The sequence below is a fragment of the Amphiura filiformis genome, chromosome 5, assembly GCF_039555335.1.
Source record: "Amphiura filiformis chromosome 5, Afil_fr2py, whole genome shotgun sequence".
In the NCBI taxonomy this organism is placed as follows: domain Eukaryota; kingdom Metazoa; phylum Echinodermata; class Ophiuroidea; order Amphilepidida; family Amphiuridae; genus Amphiura; species Amphiura filiformis.
Window position 1 is genome coordinate 48,090,430 of NC_092632.1, and position 21,955 is coordinate 48,112,384.

Below are 21,955 nucleotides of genomic sequence, written 5' to 3' on the forward strand. Positions count from 1 at the left end.
AAGTCCACAATAAATGTTCTGTAATATAGGCCTACTGTGAATTGGGATGTCTGCGCTTACTTGATTACAGTAATTCTTATGTGCATCTTAATTGCTGTTTTACAACTCCTGGTGATGCCTTGTCATTTATACATCTAGACATGGTGTAATAAAAGAGAAAAAGGGATTTCCCCATCATAGTACCTTCACTACCTTGCATGCATACTAACGAAAATCACACAAAATTAACACAATTTATATCGGCATTATGCTGGGGCTACAATCGTGTAGATGGGCAATTGGGGGTGTTTTCTTCCGTTTTCTTCTCCGTTTTCCAGGGTACCCATTTGGTGGTCAGGTGGGTTAGTTCAAGAGCACAGTCGTTCAAGAGTGTCCGATGTTCATACATGTATGGCAGTAGCCTTTCAACAAGGCTTTGGCTACCTGGGCCAGCACCGTAGTGAGAGCGCCATCTATCATATTCTGCTTGAGCACGCCTGCGGCGCTCGCTGTCGCGCCTTCGGCGCTCTGTCGCGCCTTCGGCGCTCGCCCCCCCTAAGAATCGCGAGGTCTTTGACAAAGACTAGTATGGCAGGCTTAAACCATCCATATTCATGAATATTTTTCAAAATGAATTCTTTGTGGTTTGACATTTTGAGGATATTTCCCCCAGCAAACTAGACAGCTATGTTTATCTATATTACATTTTGATAACAAGTTTGACCATAGCTAGTGAAGGAGACTGGTTTGAGAGACATCCATGTGTCCAGGTCCACGTTTGGTTTGGTTTGGTTTGTGCACTTGCACAAGACCAAACCAAGTTGCCGCTTGTTGCTTTGTATGTCCTCTGTAAAAAAATTCTTACTGCTTAGCACCAATTATGCAATATGACTTATGAAGCTGTCACCTGGTAGAAGACATTACAAGGAATTGTTCTCTTACGGACATTTGCATGTGTTGTGGAACAAATATGGTCAAATCATGTAGGAGTTTTATCCTTGTCATATTTCATTCATTGGGATGCATTTTGTTATGATGTGATATAGGCCTAAATTAAGATCTTAATTTTTCACTTAGAGCTGACCTAACACTAAGAAAATTGCGGATGCACCTGTTGTAATGGTTCTTTTCCCTCATTGAAACATACCACACCCTCTGACCCCAATCTACAGGAAGATCAGTATCCTTCCTTGTGACCAGCCTCTAGTTAATATTTGGGAAACGATGATCATTACCCACTATTAAAAGCTGGATGAGACTAATTTCTGACGAGTGACTGATGGAAGTATGTAGGCCTACGCACTGTGCACATGTTCATGCTCATCACTACTCGGGCAGAATAATGATCGATTATAAACCTGACATCCTGAGGCTACAGGCTTCTGTTTCCTCATCCCGCTGTTAGCATGAAGGAGTTGGTTACATGTGTTTGACAAAATGGAGTCGGATACCGCTTTGCTCAAGTCGTTAGTCGATAAAGATAGCAGATTTTTTGATGGAGATATTTTCTTACTATCAATTAACTCATCGCTACTCATAGAATTATGTCCATGTTATATTGTTAGTCTATCATTTTATTTTAGGGAAAGAAGCAGTTGGAAGATTATGCAGATTGTTCTTCCTGTCAGTGGCGTCAATCTGTCTTGACAAGGGGGTGGAGGTAGTTGGCCTGAATTGTCAGAATGTGGCTCATGTTGCCAAAATGTGTGTGGCGGTATGTCCCCTGTTCCCCTCCCCTCTAAGATTGATGGCCATCATGCTTCCTGTTATTTTCATTCCCACATGTTGTTACCGTTCATGGTAGAGTCAGCAATGGGAAAGGGACAATTTCTTATGTCCTTGGCTTATACAACATGATTGGTAAGAAGTAGAATCCCTCCTTCAAATATCGTAATCTGCTGCTTTAATTTGTTTGATTACGGAGTTCTGGTACTAATCATTATAATACATGGTAGATGCAGACCTACATAGTTGATGGTTGATTGTCAGACATAAATAGATTGATTGACAGAATATTGTCAGTTGTAGGTTAGTATGTGTAAGACAGGATATGCCCTTAGCTGAAGTGGGGTCAAGTGTCAGTCATTCTGGCCATCAAAGATCTTCTCAACAGATAAAGACCATAGGATAAAGACCATGTTTTGAATACCTCGTTGGTGCAGAATTCAGCAATGAAAAACACCAGTAGGAAAATGTTGCTGGTGCATAGCTGAAATGTTATTTATGGCCGTCTTTCAGTGAACACAAAATGTCTTCTACAGACCGTACCTAATCTGGCATGTGTGCGAGGTTGCTTTCCAAAGATTTTGATTCTTTGGTTCTTTCAATATTCAGTGTTTTCAAGTTAAATGAAACATGACTTGTGTTATGTACATTATACCTGTTGCTGGCGAGCATCTAGTTCTTGTGTTTACTTTGACACTTTCAAAATCCTTCGGCATTATTTGCTGTACCGGGTACATCAAGCTTGATGTTCAGTAAATTATGATCTTACTCTAACAGAAGTGTGTTTTTGTTGGTTTGTAAAAAATGAGGCTGGTTGACCTTTTGTACACACAAGTGAGACAACAGGATTTGTAATGTGCATTGAGATAAATTAGCTAAATTCATACGTAGGACTGCGCTTTTTGACCAATTAAGTTTCTCAATCACCAAAAAAGCATGATTTTCTTGTTGGTCAAAAATCAGTTGCTTGTTGTTTTTTGGCCGAGTGCATGTATTATTAGGTTTAATTTGCATATATCATAGTCTAGTGCTTGTATGCCATGCTTGTCTTTGCTTGAGTAAAGAAATCATGGTCGCCAGTGTTCATTCACCATAATTTTTTTTTGAGAAGGATTGCAACAATTCTGGAACATGTTACTTGTACATGTATGATGGTCTAAAATAGCTTTGATGTTATGTCAGGACTTTTCTTGTCTATCCAAAATAGCAATCAGGCAGTGAAGCTAGCTGGATGTCATGACACAAGTTCATGGCATAGTTCATTTTCATATCCATAAAAACTATTTCAAGCAAATTAACGTGGCATTTTAGCAGAAACAGTCAACTTTTACTAAATACAGTACATAGGAAAATGCATGTTTGAAATGGGTGACATTGAATGCCCACAGACCCTATTACCTCTGCTTTGTTTGTGTAGACAACACTGAAAATTTTGAACTGAAATTCAAAGCACTGGCATGGAAATTTTTCTGCATGATTGAAACAACTCTAAGTCTAATTCAAGCATTGAAACACAAACAAAACAAATAAACAAGCTCACCAAAATGAAAACAAAACAGTATGCATGACTACAAAATTAGCAAAATGGGGTATAAATAAAAATAAATAAAACTGCTAAAACAAAACAGGATAATTACCCATGAAGGGCCTATGTACATGTAGCTTCATGTACAAGTGAATGCGGTATGGATGTAGAGCAAGACGTTTTCCCATATTCATATTAATTTGATTTGGCAGGATAAGGATGTTAGGGCATCACTAGAGTGTATTGAAATTGAAACATATGGTTTAATTTAAACAATGTGGCTATCTGAAGATTATCATATAAAATCATGTTATGTACCTATAGAGCTACATGAAGAGATGCGGTGGAGGCAATGTATTGTTGTATACAGCTTGAGCTCGCTGTGTGGCTGCTGCTGCTGCTGTAATATCTCCTTTCATTGAACTTTTAACATCGGAAGTAACACCTACACAGTGCAATTCCCAGTTGCAGATTGTGAAACAAGCAGATTAAAGGAACACTGACTCTATTATGTCATCTATGTGCACTTGTTTCTGAAATATCAGGTGTAGATAAACTTGCAACTTCCATTCCCTCATCATTGACATGCAAGAAAAGACAAAGCAACTGCATACATTAAATAGAGCTCATGAAATAATTATGTTGATGTCATTGTGGATTGTTGTATGTTACTGTTACAGTATTTCTATTCTTACTAAAACACGCACGACCAACAGAGAGAAAAAAAATGAAAAATATTGATTGAGGATGCTGTAAAATTGTATTTCCTATAAAAATATCGATGTCAACAACAGGTATAAACACAATTAGTCTTGTTTTTCACGAACTGTCATGATATCTGCCAAATACGATGCATTATGTTCATTTCATTGAATGGCCTCATTTTAATGCGTCAGGTGGTGAACCCAGTGAGTTGATATCAAGGCAAAATACCATTCATACTTGTTTGTATGGATGTGAATTGACAATTCCTTTTCAGTTCAATTGCCACATATTCAAAGCCATAAAGTGGTAACAAGCCTCAGTACACATAATACAGGTGTATGGTGTGACAATAGAAAGCAAGCCATTTTGTCAAATTTGACAATTTTATTTTATTTAAAACATTTGGCCAAAGCCAAACCATGGCAAAGCCCAATAGTGCCCAGAGAAGGGATGCCAACTGAATATGACGGGGCCGGGATATGGGAAGAGGTCCCATTTTAGAAGCAGGAGGAAAAACCAGAGCACCTGGAGAAAAACCAAACTCACATGAGGCAACGCCAGGAATTGAACTGGGGCTGCATTGCTGAGAAAAGCAAGTGAGAAGACCACTACACTAACCCATCCTCCCCAATGTTATCGGAAAATCATCAATTGCTTGTTTGATCATGTCAGCATGAAGTGGAATTGAGTTGGGATGAGCCGATGAGTACTCAACACAGATAACATATTCAGTCTGTGTTCTGTTTTGTTTTACAAACAAAATACAACAAAGGTACACATGCCTACTTTGCTGCGCTATTGAGATTATGACCTAATCAGATAGGATGATGTTATCATGGATTAATGTATTTGTTTGGACCAAGATGTAATATCAAGCACACATATTAAAGGGATGTACAATTTTAATACATTTCACGAATGCTTTGAGTAAATAACACTGATAACTGGTGATCATGCAGATCATCAGAGAGCGTCATACATGTAGCCTTGATTCAAGCCTGTATCCAGCCGAAGCCCACATACTGCAATCATGTACGTATGTTACTGCGGTGCGTGTGCTTAGTATATATATGATGCGTGTCGGACAATGGCAGTGATTTCCGGGAGTGATTCTCTAGTACTCGGCATGGTCAAAGATTGCCAAAGATGTGGCCTTGATCAATCTGTAATACTTCAGTAATGTTTTAGCTTAAAAAACTAATGATTCTGATTTTTATGAGTACCAAATAATAAGATGCTAGCTAAATACACATATTTATAATTAGCCATCTAATCATACCAAGATGACATAAATAATTTTTGTTTTTGTCTCAATGTGTTACCATCAATGAAAATGGAATATTTCGTCAATGTATTTGCTTTGTTACATAATAAGCTCGACAGGTTGAATAAGACGTTAAGACACTTGGTTTTGCCAAGCGAGCATAAGTTAGGAAACTTGGTTTGTTTACCTAGTAGATTCCTAGTTGAAGGCACGGCGATTTGAGCAGTTGGTAGAATCAGAGAAATTTCTCATCTTCTCTGTTAGAACATGGTAATGGACTAGTTATCCACGTCCATATGAACCACCGGCCGTAGAAGAAAGCTTCTAGTCCATATAAGGAATCTAGACCTGTCTATTCTTGCCATTGATAAAAATTTTTAATACAGACATATTGTTTGTGTGTTATTTGAATGCAGCCCGGTGAGGGTGCATATGCATTTGTAAATGAGGACACACACATGACATTTCACATTTAAACCGTGGTCCACTCTGCAAAGGAGGACCGTCCTTAATTTTGGAGGTCTGCAAACGACCACAATTGCATGTATAATGCATTGTGAGATAACCCTCTATTAATTGTGAATTAAATATACCGTCCGCAGTTGAGGTAAAATTGCATCTCATACACATACCCACAAAAAATGGCGAAAAAAGGTCCACACTCCACAGTTTGTCGATTGAATGCGGTTTAGACGTCCGCGTTTGCATAGTCTTAAACTGTGTCTACGTTTGTTAACGTTTTGTAGCAGATTCAGTAACTGTATCAAATGCTATTAATTTATGTCACACTTCCGAAAGTACACACAAATTGCTAAATATCAAAACTGTCATGTTGTTTGCATTGCTTTAGATTATAAGTTTTTGTTAAACGAAACAAAAAAAATATATAACTGATAGCTTACATATTGAAAAAAAGGTTTTTTATGAATAAAATTTGAGGTCTGTATGCAGATTCTGTCTAATGGAATTTATCAATCCCAGATCAATCACCTTTAAAACTAATGAGCTGTGATATATCAAGTGAAGATTGATTAAATGAGTGTTTAAAACCTATCACATCATTTTATTGCTTTACAATGATGACTTGAGCAGTAAACTTTATACCTATCACACATGCTCCTGTAAAGTTGATATCAAATATTTATTCAGACATTTCATGATCTTGATTTACATGTCATTTTATGATTGAACACACTGTAGAAGATGCAAATCCATTGGAAGATAAATGAAGCTATGGTTTTGATCAGTTTCAGCAAGTTTGATTGGCTTAGAGAAGGAAACAGAGGCAACCGTGAACTTGTGGGGCCTCTCCACATAAAATCCAATGGAGCAAGAATTTGTGGCATTTCCTGCCTTGGTTCTTGGCCTGCAATAAGTCGTAGCCTTGAAAAATATGGCGGCCCGTGGCAGCTAGCGCAGCGTGCAGGTACAAACTGTTGTGTGCTTGCTTGCTGTGTGCACATGTACACTGCTCTGCTTGTCATGTCATCAGTTGGGGCTAGTACATTGACTGTATTTTACAGCTGACAATTTCTTTGTCGAAGAAGCAGCAGCAGCAGCCCATTTGTGTGTGTGTGTGGGGGATAAGGAAAGCAATAATATTACAATCATTTAATTTTAGAGATGATGAAGATTAGTAATGTATTAGTAATAGTAGTGTATTTTGATAGATGAATGATGAATGAATGAGCAACAAGTTTTACTGTTCTGGTGAAGCAATGTAGATTTCATTATGCAAGTTCAAGTGTGGGAAACGTTGCTGCATTACTGCGTTCACCTAATGATGATGAGTTTACCATGGGTTTGATAGAAGTTTTCCTGTGTTTTTGGTAGAGTTGTTGGGTCTGGTTGCAAAATCAGAGTTCAAAATAGGGGCAGTCTGTTCACTGGGGATTTGGGATGTGTGCAAACTATAATGTGCCCATCATGCATGAATGTGAAATACATCATACATGATGTGTGATGTGTACTACTGTACAAATTCAGTGAAGGAAAATATATTGACCACTTAGGTGGAAAATACCAAATCATTCCAGTTATTGATATTGAATGTATTAAACCATCCTTTGGTGGTGGCTAATACACTCCCTTTTGTTTTCTTTCAATTCACTTGTAAGTTGTAGTCGGAAACAAAAGGTTTGTTGAGAACATTTGGAAATAATAATGGACCATTAAATTGTGATATGTAGCTTCAATATGTATTATATTTATTTATCTACATTGTAGGGTCTATATATAGCATCTCTACATTATGGCAATCATGACACACACAAAGATAAATTCAATTTCTAAGATGTATGTTACATGGCATCACCAAAGATTTTTTAAGATTTTCTCTCCCATGTCTATCTAGAATACTTTGCATTTGCATGAACCATTTTTGTTAACCTTTACTCAGAATTTTGGAACAGCAGCACTTGATTTTTTAAATGGCAAGGTTTTCCCTAATTTAAACCATGAAGCATCGTTTGCACTAATTTTAAAGTGGAAGTAAAGAATTTCCTGGCAAATGGTCCCATGGGATATTCACTTCAACATGGGTGTATGGCAAGGATGTGAACGTGATCATCCATGGGGTGTACAACAGAACATTGCACAGGTCTGCCACATTCAGAATTTTGGATAGATAGTTGTGCACTGTATATACATCTATGCATCCTTTATTTTTCAGGGTGAGGGAATATGTTACAGAAGTTACCGTTGTCCGTTGAGTGGAGGCTGATAATTGCAACATAGAGGTCCTTCAATGTAGATCCTAGTTGGTGGCTTATTATTGTTCGATGTTTAATATCAGAGTTACAGTAAACTTAAATACATGACCTAGGCCTGCATATTTATGTTGAAACACTTATGATTTTGAGATTGATTTTTTTATATGTAAGAACTTTTAAAAATGTTGTGGATACAGGAGATTGATAGACATGTTGTCTGACTCCGAGTCTGTCTCAATAATAAAGAGTTTTCCCATAGTGAACAATTTTTGTCAACTTTGTCATTTCCATCTACTTCTAATATCAAAGGACCTTCAGACACAGGCATGCATAACATGTGGCCAGTGTGCCAGTGTCAGATCCACTCCTGACCAACCACCCTGATCTGTGGTTATGCATTGGAAATTCTCAAATATGAATTTGACTCTGATCCTTCAAAATGTCTTTCCAATTTTCTGTATTTTCTTGTTGAATGTACTAAATTACCACTAGTATTGACCATGTGAACATGACAGCCAACTACTTGACCTCTATGTTGTTAGATATCACCTCTGTGACCCCCCCCCACATACAGTCATACACACATGTGCACACAACCCACAAACATTGCTTGATCGCAATATAGAATCGTATTGTTCGCATTAATCTATTGCATTCCATAAATGTGACTCAATGTTGTCCGTAATTTCCATTTTGGGATAGTAACAGATTTGCCACATGTAGTTTGTGCCTGACCCCGTGGCTCTCTCTAGTCCCTACATTGTATACATTGTAAGGCTCTACAATTACATTGTATAAGGCTCTACAGATGTCAAAAATGTTTGGTAAATTAATAAACATTTCTGTTTTGACTTAGCAATTGAACAGTATATTTATTCATTCTCAAATTTTAAATGTATATGTTTGTTTTAAAGAATACAATGGTTTCAACAAGCAAGTACTGAAAAAAGTTGTCAAGCTAAATTGTCAGATGTGGCTATTTAAATCTGAATTAGGCTTTAATACTGTCGAAACTTATTGCTTGTTACTGTATCGATTGGGTCCCATCCAAACAATATTTTGTGGTTTATATCTTAAAATTAGCTTTGTGTGATGTTGACTTTAACCCTTGAGTATGAAACCCTGACTTGATGTCATGTAATAATTTTTTGACTAGTGTGGATATGTTCTTCTTTGATTTCAACAACTACAAAACAGCTTTTATTTGCCCATTGCACAGTTCTGTCATATGCAAGGAGAGTCTCGCACTGACTATATAGACATGAAAGAATTATGTAACATAACACAATGTTATATGACTGGTTAAATTCCATTCATGTATGCTGCCAGATCGAGGCTCTCGAGGAACTATAAAGCAATGGACGAATAGAGAGCGCACCTTTTCATGACAACCAAGGACCAGGGCTGCAAGATTATTGGGTGCTATATTGGGGAGGTTTTAAGTTGAAATATAGTACCACATCGATAAATGTAGTAATGAAAGAAGCATTTTCACTTCAAATATGTGGAGCTTAAAAATTAATCTCTTAATCTCTTTTTGTCAGCATGTTATTCATCTGATGATAATTTTGTGGGTAGTTTACAATTTAGTATGCATCATAACGTCATGCGATTACATCCAATCTATGCATTAGTTTGAGTTAAAGAATTCCAGCATTAGTGGTTTGAAAACACCATGATGGAAGATTTAGGTTTACTAGTCAATGCAGTCAATGAAGGACTTGGTGTAAAGGCCAATACCTACTGACTCCCACTCAAACCACAGGGCTTTGGCCTCTGTTTCTCACATCCGTTTTGCAAAAAGGTCATCTTTGTTATGGTTTCCAATTCCCCATATATGAAAATGTATGAGGCAGTAGACTAGAACTAGTCAAGCAGTCGGATGTTGCACTTCCTGTGCTCCTGTGCAATGTGCACCCATAAGGCAGTATTAAATGCAGGCGCTTAGCTCTCTCAATTCACAAATCTTTGGTCTTCTGAAGATAACATCAGATTTTAGAAGATATGGTTCAATGAAAGCAAGCTTCATCTGTTTTTAGAGAAGAAACAATTTGATACATTAATTAAAATATAACTTATAAGTCCTATTTGATATCAAATTTGGAAATATAACTTCTGTTGTTGTAGTCTTTACAATCCATCCCGGGCAACCCATCTGACTTGCTAAAGAACTGCATGTAAAAATAAAAAAAAAATAAAAAATGTGAACTTTCAGAAAAATTTCAGAATGAAACAAAAAGCAACTTGCAATTGGTGATCAATGCAAATGGAAGCCATTTCCATCTATAGGATAGTCCACCTAATGTATGAGGATCAGCGACACAGTAATAAAAGGAGTGCTGGAATATCATCGCAGCGATATAACCTGCAACCTGTCACATCTTATATTTAACTTGCTCTTTGCTGTCTAAGTGTGAATTTTATCTGCATTTCAATTAAATTGGGCAAGAGCCACATCCACATTCAGAGCTGTGCTTTGTAAATGCATGTAAATAGGCAAGTGCATGCGGTTAGTGCCTTGCATAAATAAATTTATGAACATTTACTGATTGCTAACTGGTGAATTTCTGAGAAAGTACTTGATGGATGAATAGTTAACATAATGAAGTATATGGATGCCTGTTGACTTGTTTGTAGAATTATAGGTACACTAAAATTGATTTTTGAGTCTTGTGTGATGATGAATATAATAACTACAATGATTATGATTTTTTTTTTATTTGAACATTAGTTAGTGGTATAGTAGCTAGTAATGAATGATTTGATTTTAAAAATCAAGTATTTGCAAGGAATGGCATGGATGGAATTTGGAAGGGATAAGTTGTTTAATTTAAAAACCATGGAAATGTGACATGAACTAGCTTCTTTTTGCACACATCTTAGTATATGACATTGTGTTGCTGTAAACAACAAGATGCAAGCAAAATAAATAAGTACTTCCATCTTTAAAATCTGCATGCTGACGAGACCAGATATACTAAAGATTAAAGTATCTCATTTTCTCAACTTGGCATGTTTTTTCAAAATGGAGATAGGTTGAGTTCTCCATATAAAGTAAAACATCACTTTTTGATTTTCACTTGGGATATGTGTGTAGTAAAGATTTGCAAGTACTGGGGTATCTCATTTCAACTTCGCAATTTCAAAATGGAGGAAGGTTGAGCGAGCTTTCTATGTAAAGTAACACGTTACCTTTTTAATTTTCACAGAGGAATGATAGGATCATATGATAGCAAATCCCATTGTTCTGTTAACATGCTGAAAGGGCAAAAAGATTTTTTTTGGCAGGGAGTATAATCATCATAAACATGTTCTCCTGAACAGTGCAGGAGCAGCATGTCATGGGAGAAAGACACTTCATATTTTATCCATAGCAGTAAAACATACTGAAGTACTGGCCACATCATGTCAACACAGATTATAGAACTTTAAGGTTCCTTATCCTTAGTAACTGTTTGAATCTGTTGTTATATTTATGCCTACTGGTTTCTGAAATATAATCATTACCTAGAATGAATTCATGAGATTGATTTTTGCCAATTTTCTAACATTTCATAAATTCAGCAGTAGATGCCGTTCTCATGGTGTGACTATATTTAGTGCAAAAAGGTCGGAGATTGGTGGTGGAAAATCCCTTGGTATGTTTTTACAGGTGCACCTAATAAGCATTGGGTCAGCCAGTGAGGATTAGAGAAATCAGAACAGTACATAGCTTGTGCAGGGGAGTTAAGAACATAGGGAAAGGATGAAAAGACTGGAGTACATGTGAAAGTCACAGCCCTGGGTCAAAACACCCTTGTTTAAAAATGTTGCCAAAGTTCTATTATTTTTATATGTTCTTCAAAATGAAGTTTTGATCTTGAACATTTAAATTTAACCTATCGAATTGCTTGTTTTCTTTTTTCTTTGCAGGATCTTCAACAGAATCCTCACTAAATCAATTACCAGACAATGAGTATGAAGAAGATCCCACTCAATTATCTGTAAGTTGAACATAAATCAGAATGAACCACTAGGATCCACTACATGCTCATCTATCAGGGCACAGTTCTGTAACCCCAATACATTTGTACAATCATTGTTTGACCTTTGAAAATTTGGGTGCAAAACTCATACTCTGCAACTTGAGGTCAAATTTTGTACTATGAATGCTTAATTGAGGTTATTGAACTATGCCATTGGGATGAGGTCATTGTGGTCCATAACACATACATGTGTCAGTCAGGCAAGGAGCCGGTGAGCCCCTGCATAATGTATCATACAAAGACAAGTAACAAAGTTCAATTCCATCATTTCTTTGAATTCACATTTTACTTCTAACAGTAACATGTAGCATGATCACATGAACGTTCAAAAACATTCGGTAAAAAGTGTAGCATATAGATACGCCTCTTTGGTCTGAAATATAAACTGCCAGGCCAAAACACCCTAAAGTCTACATGGAGTACATGTTGATTTTTGCATTGAACTTAGATTTCAAATCAAATAATAACAAAAATGCTATCAAACTTCTTACAGGTGCTACAAGGGTACATAATATCACAAAATTAAAATAATTAGAGCAAAGGTTTTGAAAAGTTAGGTTATGAAAATATGGTCTGCCATAGACACTGTATTTTGCCTTGTGGAAGATCAAAGGTCAACTCGATTGGCAAATTTTTGGTGTGGGATACTCCTTTTTAGTCCCCAAATCTAAAAATTCAATTTTTGGATGATGCAATTTCTACATTCTTATGAATAGATTCAATTAAAACTTTGATCCCAGATTCATCCATTTAATGTGCATACCTGTGAAGCTTATTGTTTGTATTTTTTAAATAATTTGTTCTTGTTTTCTTTGTTTCATATGCAGCAAGTTATTGAGCCATTATTGCCAGAACCCCACGAGTACCAGAACGTTCAAGGCTTACCGCCACCAGCGAGGGAAAGTTGCGGAAAATTACGGGACATTTTAACTCAGCCACCAAATCCAAATCCTAATGTGATACCAGGACACTTTGGACAGAACAGCACAAATCAGCACTTACATAGAGTGCATTATGTATCTAGATCCAAATCTGTACAGAACAGGCCGACAGAGAAAAAGCCGACACAAACAAAAAAGTATTCATATTCACATGATTCACCCTTATCACCCTGGGTGAAATCACATGACGAATGGCATAGCCAAAAAGATTTATCGTTACGAGATAGCTTAAAGGACCCGTATGTGAAAATAGTAAAGAAACCGCCAAGTTTTCATGAATATAGTTATCCATCGTTTCGGGGCGATGACGACAGCAAAAAGGCAAAGGTTGTGACATCGCAACCGCCGTCGCCGCCTAACAAACCCTTCCCGAAATTCACAAAGGAACAAACTGTCTACAGTAATACCAAACGCTGCACGGCGTGTCAAGAGTATTTCAATCCGGAAAAGAATCGAAGGGGTGCTTGTCGAGATGGAACGGACGAAATGAACTCCTGTATAGAAAAAGTCAGCTGCATTTGTTGTGCGAATGGAATGATTTACCATTGTTGTGTGTCAGATCTAGACGAGCCGCAAGTACTAGATGCGTGTTCATGTGATATGTCGAATACGTCTTGTTACCAGTTATGTCAAAGGTGGCTGGGCTTGGGGCTCTTGTCACTCTTTGTTCCTTGCTTATGGTGCTACCTCCCGCTCAAGTGTTGTCATTGGTGCGGGGTACAATGCGGCTGTTGTGGCGCAAGGCACGAAGCAATGTGACCCCGACTCCAGTGTACAGAATTATTATCCAGTGTGTAACATATAACAAGTTATATATAATGTTTTAGCATATAAAGGTATGTGAGCGTGTGCGAGACGAAATCTGCAGGACGTGGAATGTGTGATGATGCAACTGCCCAAGCTGGTATCTTGGACTGAGAGTGTGGTTGATTGAGCAGCAGCCAAATATGTTGGAAAAACAAACATAAAATAATTTTATGTGATCGGAAGTGGTGCCAAAGTTATTCAATCGCCTGATGTAATTGTAACTATGTTGTTCTGTAAGCCATTTGGCTTGTAAAAGATTACAATATATATTGAACCGTCTTATTTTCAGATCAGTCAAATATCGCTGATGGAAGCAGGCATTGATATGATTGGGGAACAAGACCCAGTCATTTATTAAACTAAAGATATAATTGAGTATCAATTTATCTGTTCAAAATTTGCCCAAATTTAAATCTGGTTTGTGCTTATTACATCTTCCCAACATTGTGTTCATGTTGGATATTAAGTAAGGACAAACAAACAAAAACTTTGGTCCATGTACATTCTGATCAAAGCAAAAGTTGTTATGAAGTTGACAAACCACCTCTAGTTCTTTTTTAAATTATTATTTTTGTGTCAAGCAGTACTCTAGTTAGCTCTTATGCGATTGAATGTGCATGGAGCTGCTATACTGGTGCTTATAAAATCTGTCCTGCTACCTCCTGGCTACTGCTGACTTGATCATGATTAATCATGATTGGCTAATTGAATCAAGCATAACCATTGTTTTAATCAGGAATTCCAAAAAATGGTATATATTTTAATAATGATTATAATGCATATCATTTTCAAGATTAACACAATGGTGTTTATATGTTTGTGATCTCATTTACCCAATCATGCTAATGAAAGCTATTGAAATATATAATTAACTCTGACTTTTGAAGGTATTTAAAAAGATGTGTATTTCAATTGCCAAGTTTAGGATAAAGAGACCAAGGAAAAGATAGCATTAGTATTTTTGGACTATTGACATAGCAGGTATAACTGTTATCCTATTTTGAGAGTGTAAAAGGATGCGTAGGAATGTGGGCCACTGATACATCATAGAAAAAAATAAATATATATATATAAAAAAAAACATTATACAGGCTTCCATATGCCAGACAACCAGTAATTGTTCTTTGGTATGTTTCTGTACTTGCAAATAGGAGGTTCCAAATTGACATTTTGGTGTTGAAATTCTGTGACATGTTTTTGGCGGCCAACAAAGATGCAATGAACAGAGTGTTGTTTAGCATCGATGGAAATGATTCCAGATTGGGGGATCCGGATGACTGAAACTTTTGAGTGGTTTTGTCGGCCGGCTGGCCGCTTTTGCAACGGGATGCTCGTGTGTGTGCCTCTTCTCGCATGGTCGTGAAGATGCATGTGGCAATGAGTGTTGATCTGTTCTATCAAGATCTTTTATTTGGTGGGTAGGGAGGGATATTTCTAATAAGGGAAAATAATAAGGCAAGTCTTAAACAGATGGTGATGTTGAGTTATCGACCATGGAGAACATATGCATGTGGTGTTGCAACTTGTCAGTGGACATGCATGAGTTATTCAGGAAGTTGTCATGTTTATCATCTGATCTCTTTGACTTTTTGAGGGTATTTGTATGGGTAGTATCAGGTAGACTTAGTTTGTATAGCGAGCAAATTCATCAGATATCAATTCATCACAAAATATCACCTTCCACAGCTTGGGAATCCAAATGTGAGTGCTAATGAAGTAATAAGCTTTTACATTTGGAGAACGGGTAGCAAAAGCATATTTTTATTGTTTTGGAAATTAATAAAAAAATGGATCTACAAAATAGAAAATAAAACCTCTTCAGCTCATTGCATAAGTATTACCCTTTTGAAAGTCTGAGATCAGGCAGTGTATTGCTGTACATAATTTGTAACTTCCACATGATGCAGTTGTGAAGAGTATCAAGTCCACCATCCACAATGCTCTTTTAAAGTTTGATTGTGTATACAAGCAAACCGTTACTGGAGCATAAGTTATCCAAAGTTGCTATAACCTTCAGAGTGCCAGAAACATACCAAGGAACACATCACAGTAATTCATTATTAATTTACTAACGTGTGATAAATAAATTGTGACATTACTGTGATGCAAATTGTATTTTCAGAATTGTTAGATTTAGATAGACATGTATAATACCACCAAAAAATGGAAATTCTATACGATGTACTTTCTTTCCACCGTTGATCAACTTGTGACATATTTCATAAACACTTCAAAGATCATTTGTTCTCTCTCCTATCTCTCTCATTTATTTTCCTTTCCCTGAGGATTGGAAGAATATAGTATGTTTATTTTGATTTGTCGTCATTTTTATTCAATTTTCATCCATCATGTCAAACTTCAAATGTTTGTGTGCTGTTTATATACAGTAGGAAATTGTTTTTCTAATCATCTCTGTAAAGTGTATCTCCATAAACTAAATGAGAGTGTGAATAAGTGTAAAATAATTACTATATTTGTGAAAAAAAAAATGGTGACTTTGTCCCACTCTAAATACTATTTAAGAAGTGAAATATTTTTCATAAATGTCTTGTTGACTATATTTTATTAATATAGCTATTTTTTATTTTGTGAAAATGTGTCTTGAGAACATGGACTGGTAAATTGTTGTAAAATGGCAAGAAAGATGAAACTAACTAGTATTAATCAGAACCTGTTTTCCCCCCTAATATCCAAAAAATGGCAGTCTAGGTGTCAGTAATGCCTGCCTGGAGTAAATGAAGCAAAATGATCTAAGGTCAACATTGTATTTGAAACCCAAACTTTGGGTTGAATCTTTAGAGCTGTGTTTTAATGTCAAGTTATTTTTTTAGTAGGTTACATTTTGTTGAATGTATCGAAAATGGACTGATACACTTTGAGAGTAAGTCTGACTGGTGACTTTCCAAATCACAGTTTAAACTTACTCTGCTCTATCTCACTGTGTAAATGAACCAATGTGGTAGAAGACAATTTTGCTTTTATCAGTAACCGCTTTGTTCTATTTTCTCGAATCATTTGATATGGGCTGGCTAGAAATATGGGCTATTCCAGTTGAAATCCATATACCGCCTAATGGAAGACACAACCTTGAATCTACTGCACAGGGAGTGTAGATTCCAAATAGAGTCACCCATTCAGGTAACGCCACTTGAAATTCACACTCCTTGTGTCAAAATTTAAGCTCACATCTTCCATAGGGGGGTGTATGGATTTCAAATGCAAGAGCCCAATGTTGAAAGCAGTGCTGTTGGTTGGTGAACAAGTTGTTGAAAACTGATAAAGTGATGAAATGTCTTGCAACTATGTAGTGATGCCAAACTGAAATAACAGCCAATCTCGAAAAAAAAAAAAGTTAACCTCAGGTATGAAGGAATGTGTAGATAAAATTGTATAGGAGTCCTAATGGGCATTTTGCTTCTCTTCATTTTTATTATTATTTTAAACTAAATAACCACTATTTTTCAGTGCTTCTTTGTCATGGCCTTTTTATTAATATAGATTTGAATCAAGGATAAATAACCCAGAAAGTGAAAATGTGATGGAGGTCAAGATTGGTATACAATGTAACAATTTGAATGATGCTCTACAGCTCATTTATATGAAAACAATATTTGAGCAAAATGGGAGGAATTGGTTGGCAGATTGATACTAGTATAATTGCACGGTTGTAATGGACTCATATTTGACTTCAGCTTACAATTATATACATGATGGGCCATTTTAAGATCTGTTTATGATTAGTTTTGTGGATTGTGCATATCTTATGGAAAGAATCCTTTCCAAAGGAAAATTTGATTGCAACTGAAAGATTGCGCTTGTTTGTTTATAATAGGCAAAAGTATGAAAAGGGTGAATGCACACACACCTGTTGTAGTGTGGGTTACTCTAGTTAAGGTTTCTTCATTATCATATTGAAATGATTACACAGAATTATTTCAAATAAGCATATTTTTGGCACATCAAATCTGGAACACTTGGGGAAGGAGCATATGTGACAAAATTGACCAAAAAACACATTTTTGGCACAAGGTATTGGGAATCCCAGTCAATGGTGCTAACACATATTTGAGTGTGTTTTTGAGGTAATCCAACACCAGATTACATGTACATTATTGTACATCTAATCAACAAAAAAATTCCTTTGTAGCAGAATACAAACAATTAGATCTGGGACCATGATGTATAGGATAATGGCCAAGGATTAGAACGTGAGTGGGTAAGAATGGCTGAGCGCGGAGCGCGAAGCCATTCTTACCCACTCACGCTCTAATCCATGCCATTAACCGACTTAATACACACCTATGACGTCGGCTATTGTTTTACCGCTCCATTATTTTTCACTTAATGGAGTGTTATTGAAATAGGTTGCTCTTTACAAATTGATCAATTACTCATTGATGCCGGACAATACACTAATATAATGATCGTACTAAATTTTAGGTGCGAAAAGTGCAAAAATAGTCCGACTCAGCTTTATGTAAAATTTCTATAGAAATACCCATCATATCACGATCCAGGTGTTTAGTTCAAATCATCCGTAACCACCTTCTTGAATTATAAAGATTTAAAATGTTTGTTACACAAATTGAATAAACGTAGATTCAGTAAAATCATTAAAGTGATTAGACCATCAATAGTTCTTTATGCCCACTTCTAATGTATTAACTGTTGAAGTAGTTGCGTTTAGGTCTCTATTTTGCATAATAAGGAAAATTGGCAAAAAGGTCATATAGCATGAATAGGCTCATATGAAATGGTCATTACAGTTGTCAACCTCAAGAAAACTACACCTATCGCTATACCTGAGCAATGATACTCTTCTCTGTGAATCGAGTTTACGATTTTGGAACAACCATGCAATTATGGACACTATTGTTTATCATGGATAATTTTGTGATGGAATCATTCCGAGGATATATATCGTTGATTCGCAGCAGAAGGACCAAAATCAGGTACGAAAAGGTACGAAAATTTTAAATGTACTACAACACATTTTACCTAGGCCTATTATTGTCCTTGAACTTTGTCGGCAAAAAACAAAACAAACTTCGCCGCCTTTGACGCGAAATAAAAGCTACCTCAACTTCCAGTCCTCCTTCCGAAATCAAATGGAGCGTCCCTAACATTGTAATATTTAATTACCGTAAAATGGGGGTAACTTCGTAAGCGGGGTAACTTTGGTCGTTCAAATATATTTTTTTAATGGTCATATTTCCGTACAGCAATATTGTTTTTAGTCATATTTGGTCTCAATTTGTTAAGAAATATATTTGGAAGAAGTCGCTCATGTCCAATTTCTTTGAAAGTTATGAAAATATTGGCATTTTTGACCAAAAATGAGCATTTTTTAAATTTTTTCAGACAAAATAAAATCGATATTTGTGAGCAAGGATGCGTGCTTGCTTAATTTTGCATGGGGACAAATGTCACAAAAACAAAACCTTGCCCATATACAGCGAAGATCAATTTTTTTCATTTTCTTTTCTTCATGGAATGTAATACTCTGACCAAAGTTGCCCCAAATGCGGGGTAACTTTGGTCAGGCTATTTTCAACCCCTAGGGCACCCTTTCAAAATTATTCAAAAATCTTTTTCAACTTCAAGGTGTAGAAGGAACCCTAACGTCATAAAAAGAGATAATTAGAAATATATTTGGTTTTGTTTGGAAGCAATGGTTTAAAAACTCTGAAAAGTGCCCAAAGTTACCCGTTTTACGGTATCGGATAGGCCTACTGATCGATGTAAGTAAATATTCAAGCATGCCAAAATACCATCAGATGAAACATCAGATATACTAATGACAAATAAAAATTATACAGAAAATAGACCTACTGTGGCTTTTATCATTATTAAACATGCCCGAAGAGAACGATTTGAAAATAAACAGATTCATAGGCCTAAATACATTGATACAGAATGTGTATTATGTATATGTAGCAATGTTGCCCAAAATATGACAAATTATTATGTAGGGCCTAAGCCACTGAAAACGTATAAAAATATAAAGAAGGAAAAAAATGTTATAAAAAACAGTAAGCGTAGAAAGAAAAAGTAAAGGCCTACGAAGTAAAGCCTAAGTGAGGGTAAAACACATCTTGCATAATAAGTACAATGTACTTAGCCAACAATTTAACCTGCCCGTTTTGATCTTGACTTACTTTTCACAGATTGCATTGTAAGGGCTCGGATAGCTACGCTTTTACGTATTTTGTTTGTGGCACCTAAGAGCAAATCAGACACATCCTTCTGATATCAAATAATTTAGATTTTTATTAAATTCGCGATACAATACACATTTTAAGGCAAATTATTAAAAATTGATATTTTTGAAATTTAACAGTCCTCAAAGTAAATTGTATAAATCTAACGATATGCAGTAAATAGTAGGAAGTTGGGTTGAACAGCCGTCAATCATATGAAAATTGTGACCTTCATTTTTAAAGATATAGATTTTATATCTGAGACTTTTATCATTATATTTTATATCTGTAGATTAAAAAGTATACAGAAGAATAATCCAATGTGACCCAACACAAGTGAATGAGACCAAAATTAGTTTTTGGTATCACTCCAATATGAAATAATACTTCAATCACACTGTATGGTTTACAGATACAAAATTATGGTAGGTCAAAGGGAACACTATTTGGAATACATACAATTACTATCATTTTAATTCAAAATGTCATACATATAGCTATGGTGGAGATATTGAAAAAAGAAGAAAAATTCTTTTTCATTGATCATGCGTGTTTTGAATTCGACCACTTCATTTACTTTTGTTGGGCCACAAATGATAACAGCTACACCTACAATTGCTGTTCAAAACAACTTGAGAAAAACTTTATTTTCTGTAACTTTTAGACTGTTTTGCTTTCCATTATTAAAGTCACACTGTGTGTGTACAATCTAAATTTGAATCTAGGCAATCTTTGAGTTAGTCCTACATGCAGCTCTGTCAGTTGTATACGGTGGTGATCGGTGGTGACAGTGATTATGAATGGTTTGTCCATTGCGCTATTCCACTTGAAATCCATACACCCCCTATGGAATGCATGACCTTAATCTTCCACACAGGGGGTGTGAATTTCAAATGGGATTACCTGAATGGGTGACTCCATTTGAAATCTATACCCCCTGTGTTGGAGATAAATAATCAAGTCATGTCTTCCATAGGGGGTGTGTGAATTTTAAATGGAACAACCCAAATTTGTAGTCACCATGTGACTTAACTTGTAAACTTTGTTTACATTGTTGTAGATCATAAGGCCTATATTTTACCAGTAAAACTTGACAAACCTGCTCGTTCATGATAGCAGTGGTTGGTGGTGTTTTTGTGAGCATATTTTTCTGTGTGCCATAAATGACACCATCCTTTCAATGTGTTCAAAAGCTAGCCATGTCTAGTGATTTCATGTATCTAAGTCCAGCCAGCCCATGTCTAAGTTTTGTACATTGTTATACATATAAAGCCAAAATTATTTGTAACTTGCTTGGTACACCATGTCTTTTACTAGAGGATGGGAAAACAAAATGCCATTGCCAAATCAAATCAATTCTTTGAATCCCCATGGAAGATCAAATGTTTCCTCAGCAAGTTGGAAGAAATTACTTTTAACAGTGAGAATTCAATTCAAATGTTTCCTCAACAGGTTGGAAGAAATTGTTTCCAACTGTGAGAATTCAATGCAAATGTTTCCTCAATGAGTTGGAAGAAATTGCTTCTGAGAATTCAATTCAAACATTTCTTCAACAAGTTGGAAGAAATTACTTCCAATTGTAAGAATTCAATCAAACATTTCTTCAAGTTGGAAAAAATTGCTTCTAACTAGCTGCAAGAATTCAATTTACACTTTTTTTTTCAAATCCTCTGGTACGATGTGAACTTCACTAGCATCATGTCAAGGTAACCCAAAGAAAAGGACAAGAGTGTTTCAAGTGCATTTCCCCTACTGTATTTGAGAAGATAATTGGTTGTTATTTTTTAAATATTACATATTAACAATGTTCTTGCCAGATAGTTTCTCTGCAGCAATGGTAACAATATTACTATCCTTTTTTTTAACAGAATGGAAGGAATGAAGTGCGAGTGATTTTATTTACCAAACTGGTGCTTGAGGAATAATTGTTGTGTTCACATTGCAATCAAATTTGGCAGCTAGAATTTGCTTTATGCTGGAAAGCTGCCTTGTTTAAGTTTGTTAGTCAAATTTTGTTAGTCAACTTTCAAAGTTTCAATTTGACACTTGTAAGCATGTGCTGATTCTGATTCA

At 36.0% G+C, this 21,955-nt stretch overlaps 1 protein-coding gene across 1 annotated transcript in view; it reads left to right on the plus strand.

Annotated features, from left to right (window-relative positions):
• The window catches only part of LOC140153274 (sprouty-related, EVH1 domain-containing protein 2-like), a 49,845-nt gene extending 34,155 nt beyond the window's left edge, over positions 1-15,690 (plus strand). Inside the window, 2 exon segments of the mRNA XM_072175977.1 lie at positions 11,822-11,892; positions 12,762-15,690. Of these exon segments, the coding sequence (XP_072032078.1) occupies positions 11,822-11,892; positions 12,762-13,634 (944 nt within the window). The 3' untranslated portion in view covers positions 13,635-15,690.
• Positions 15,691-21,955: the final 6,265 nt, after the last annotated feature.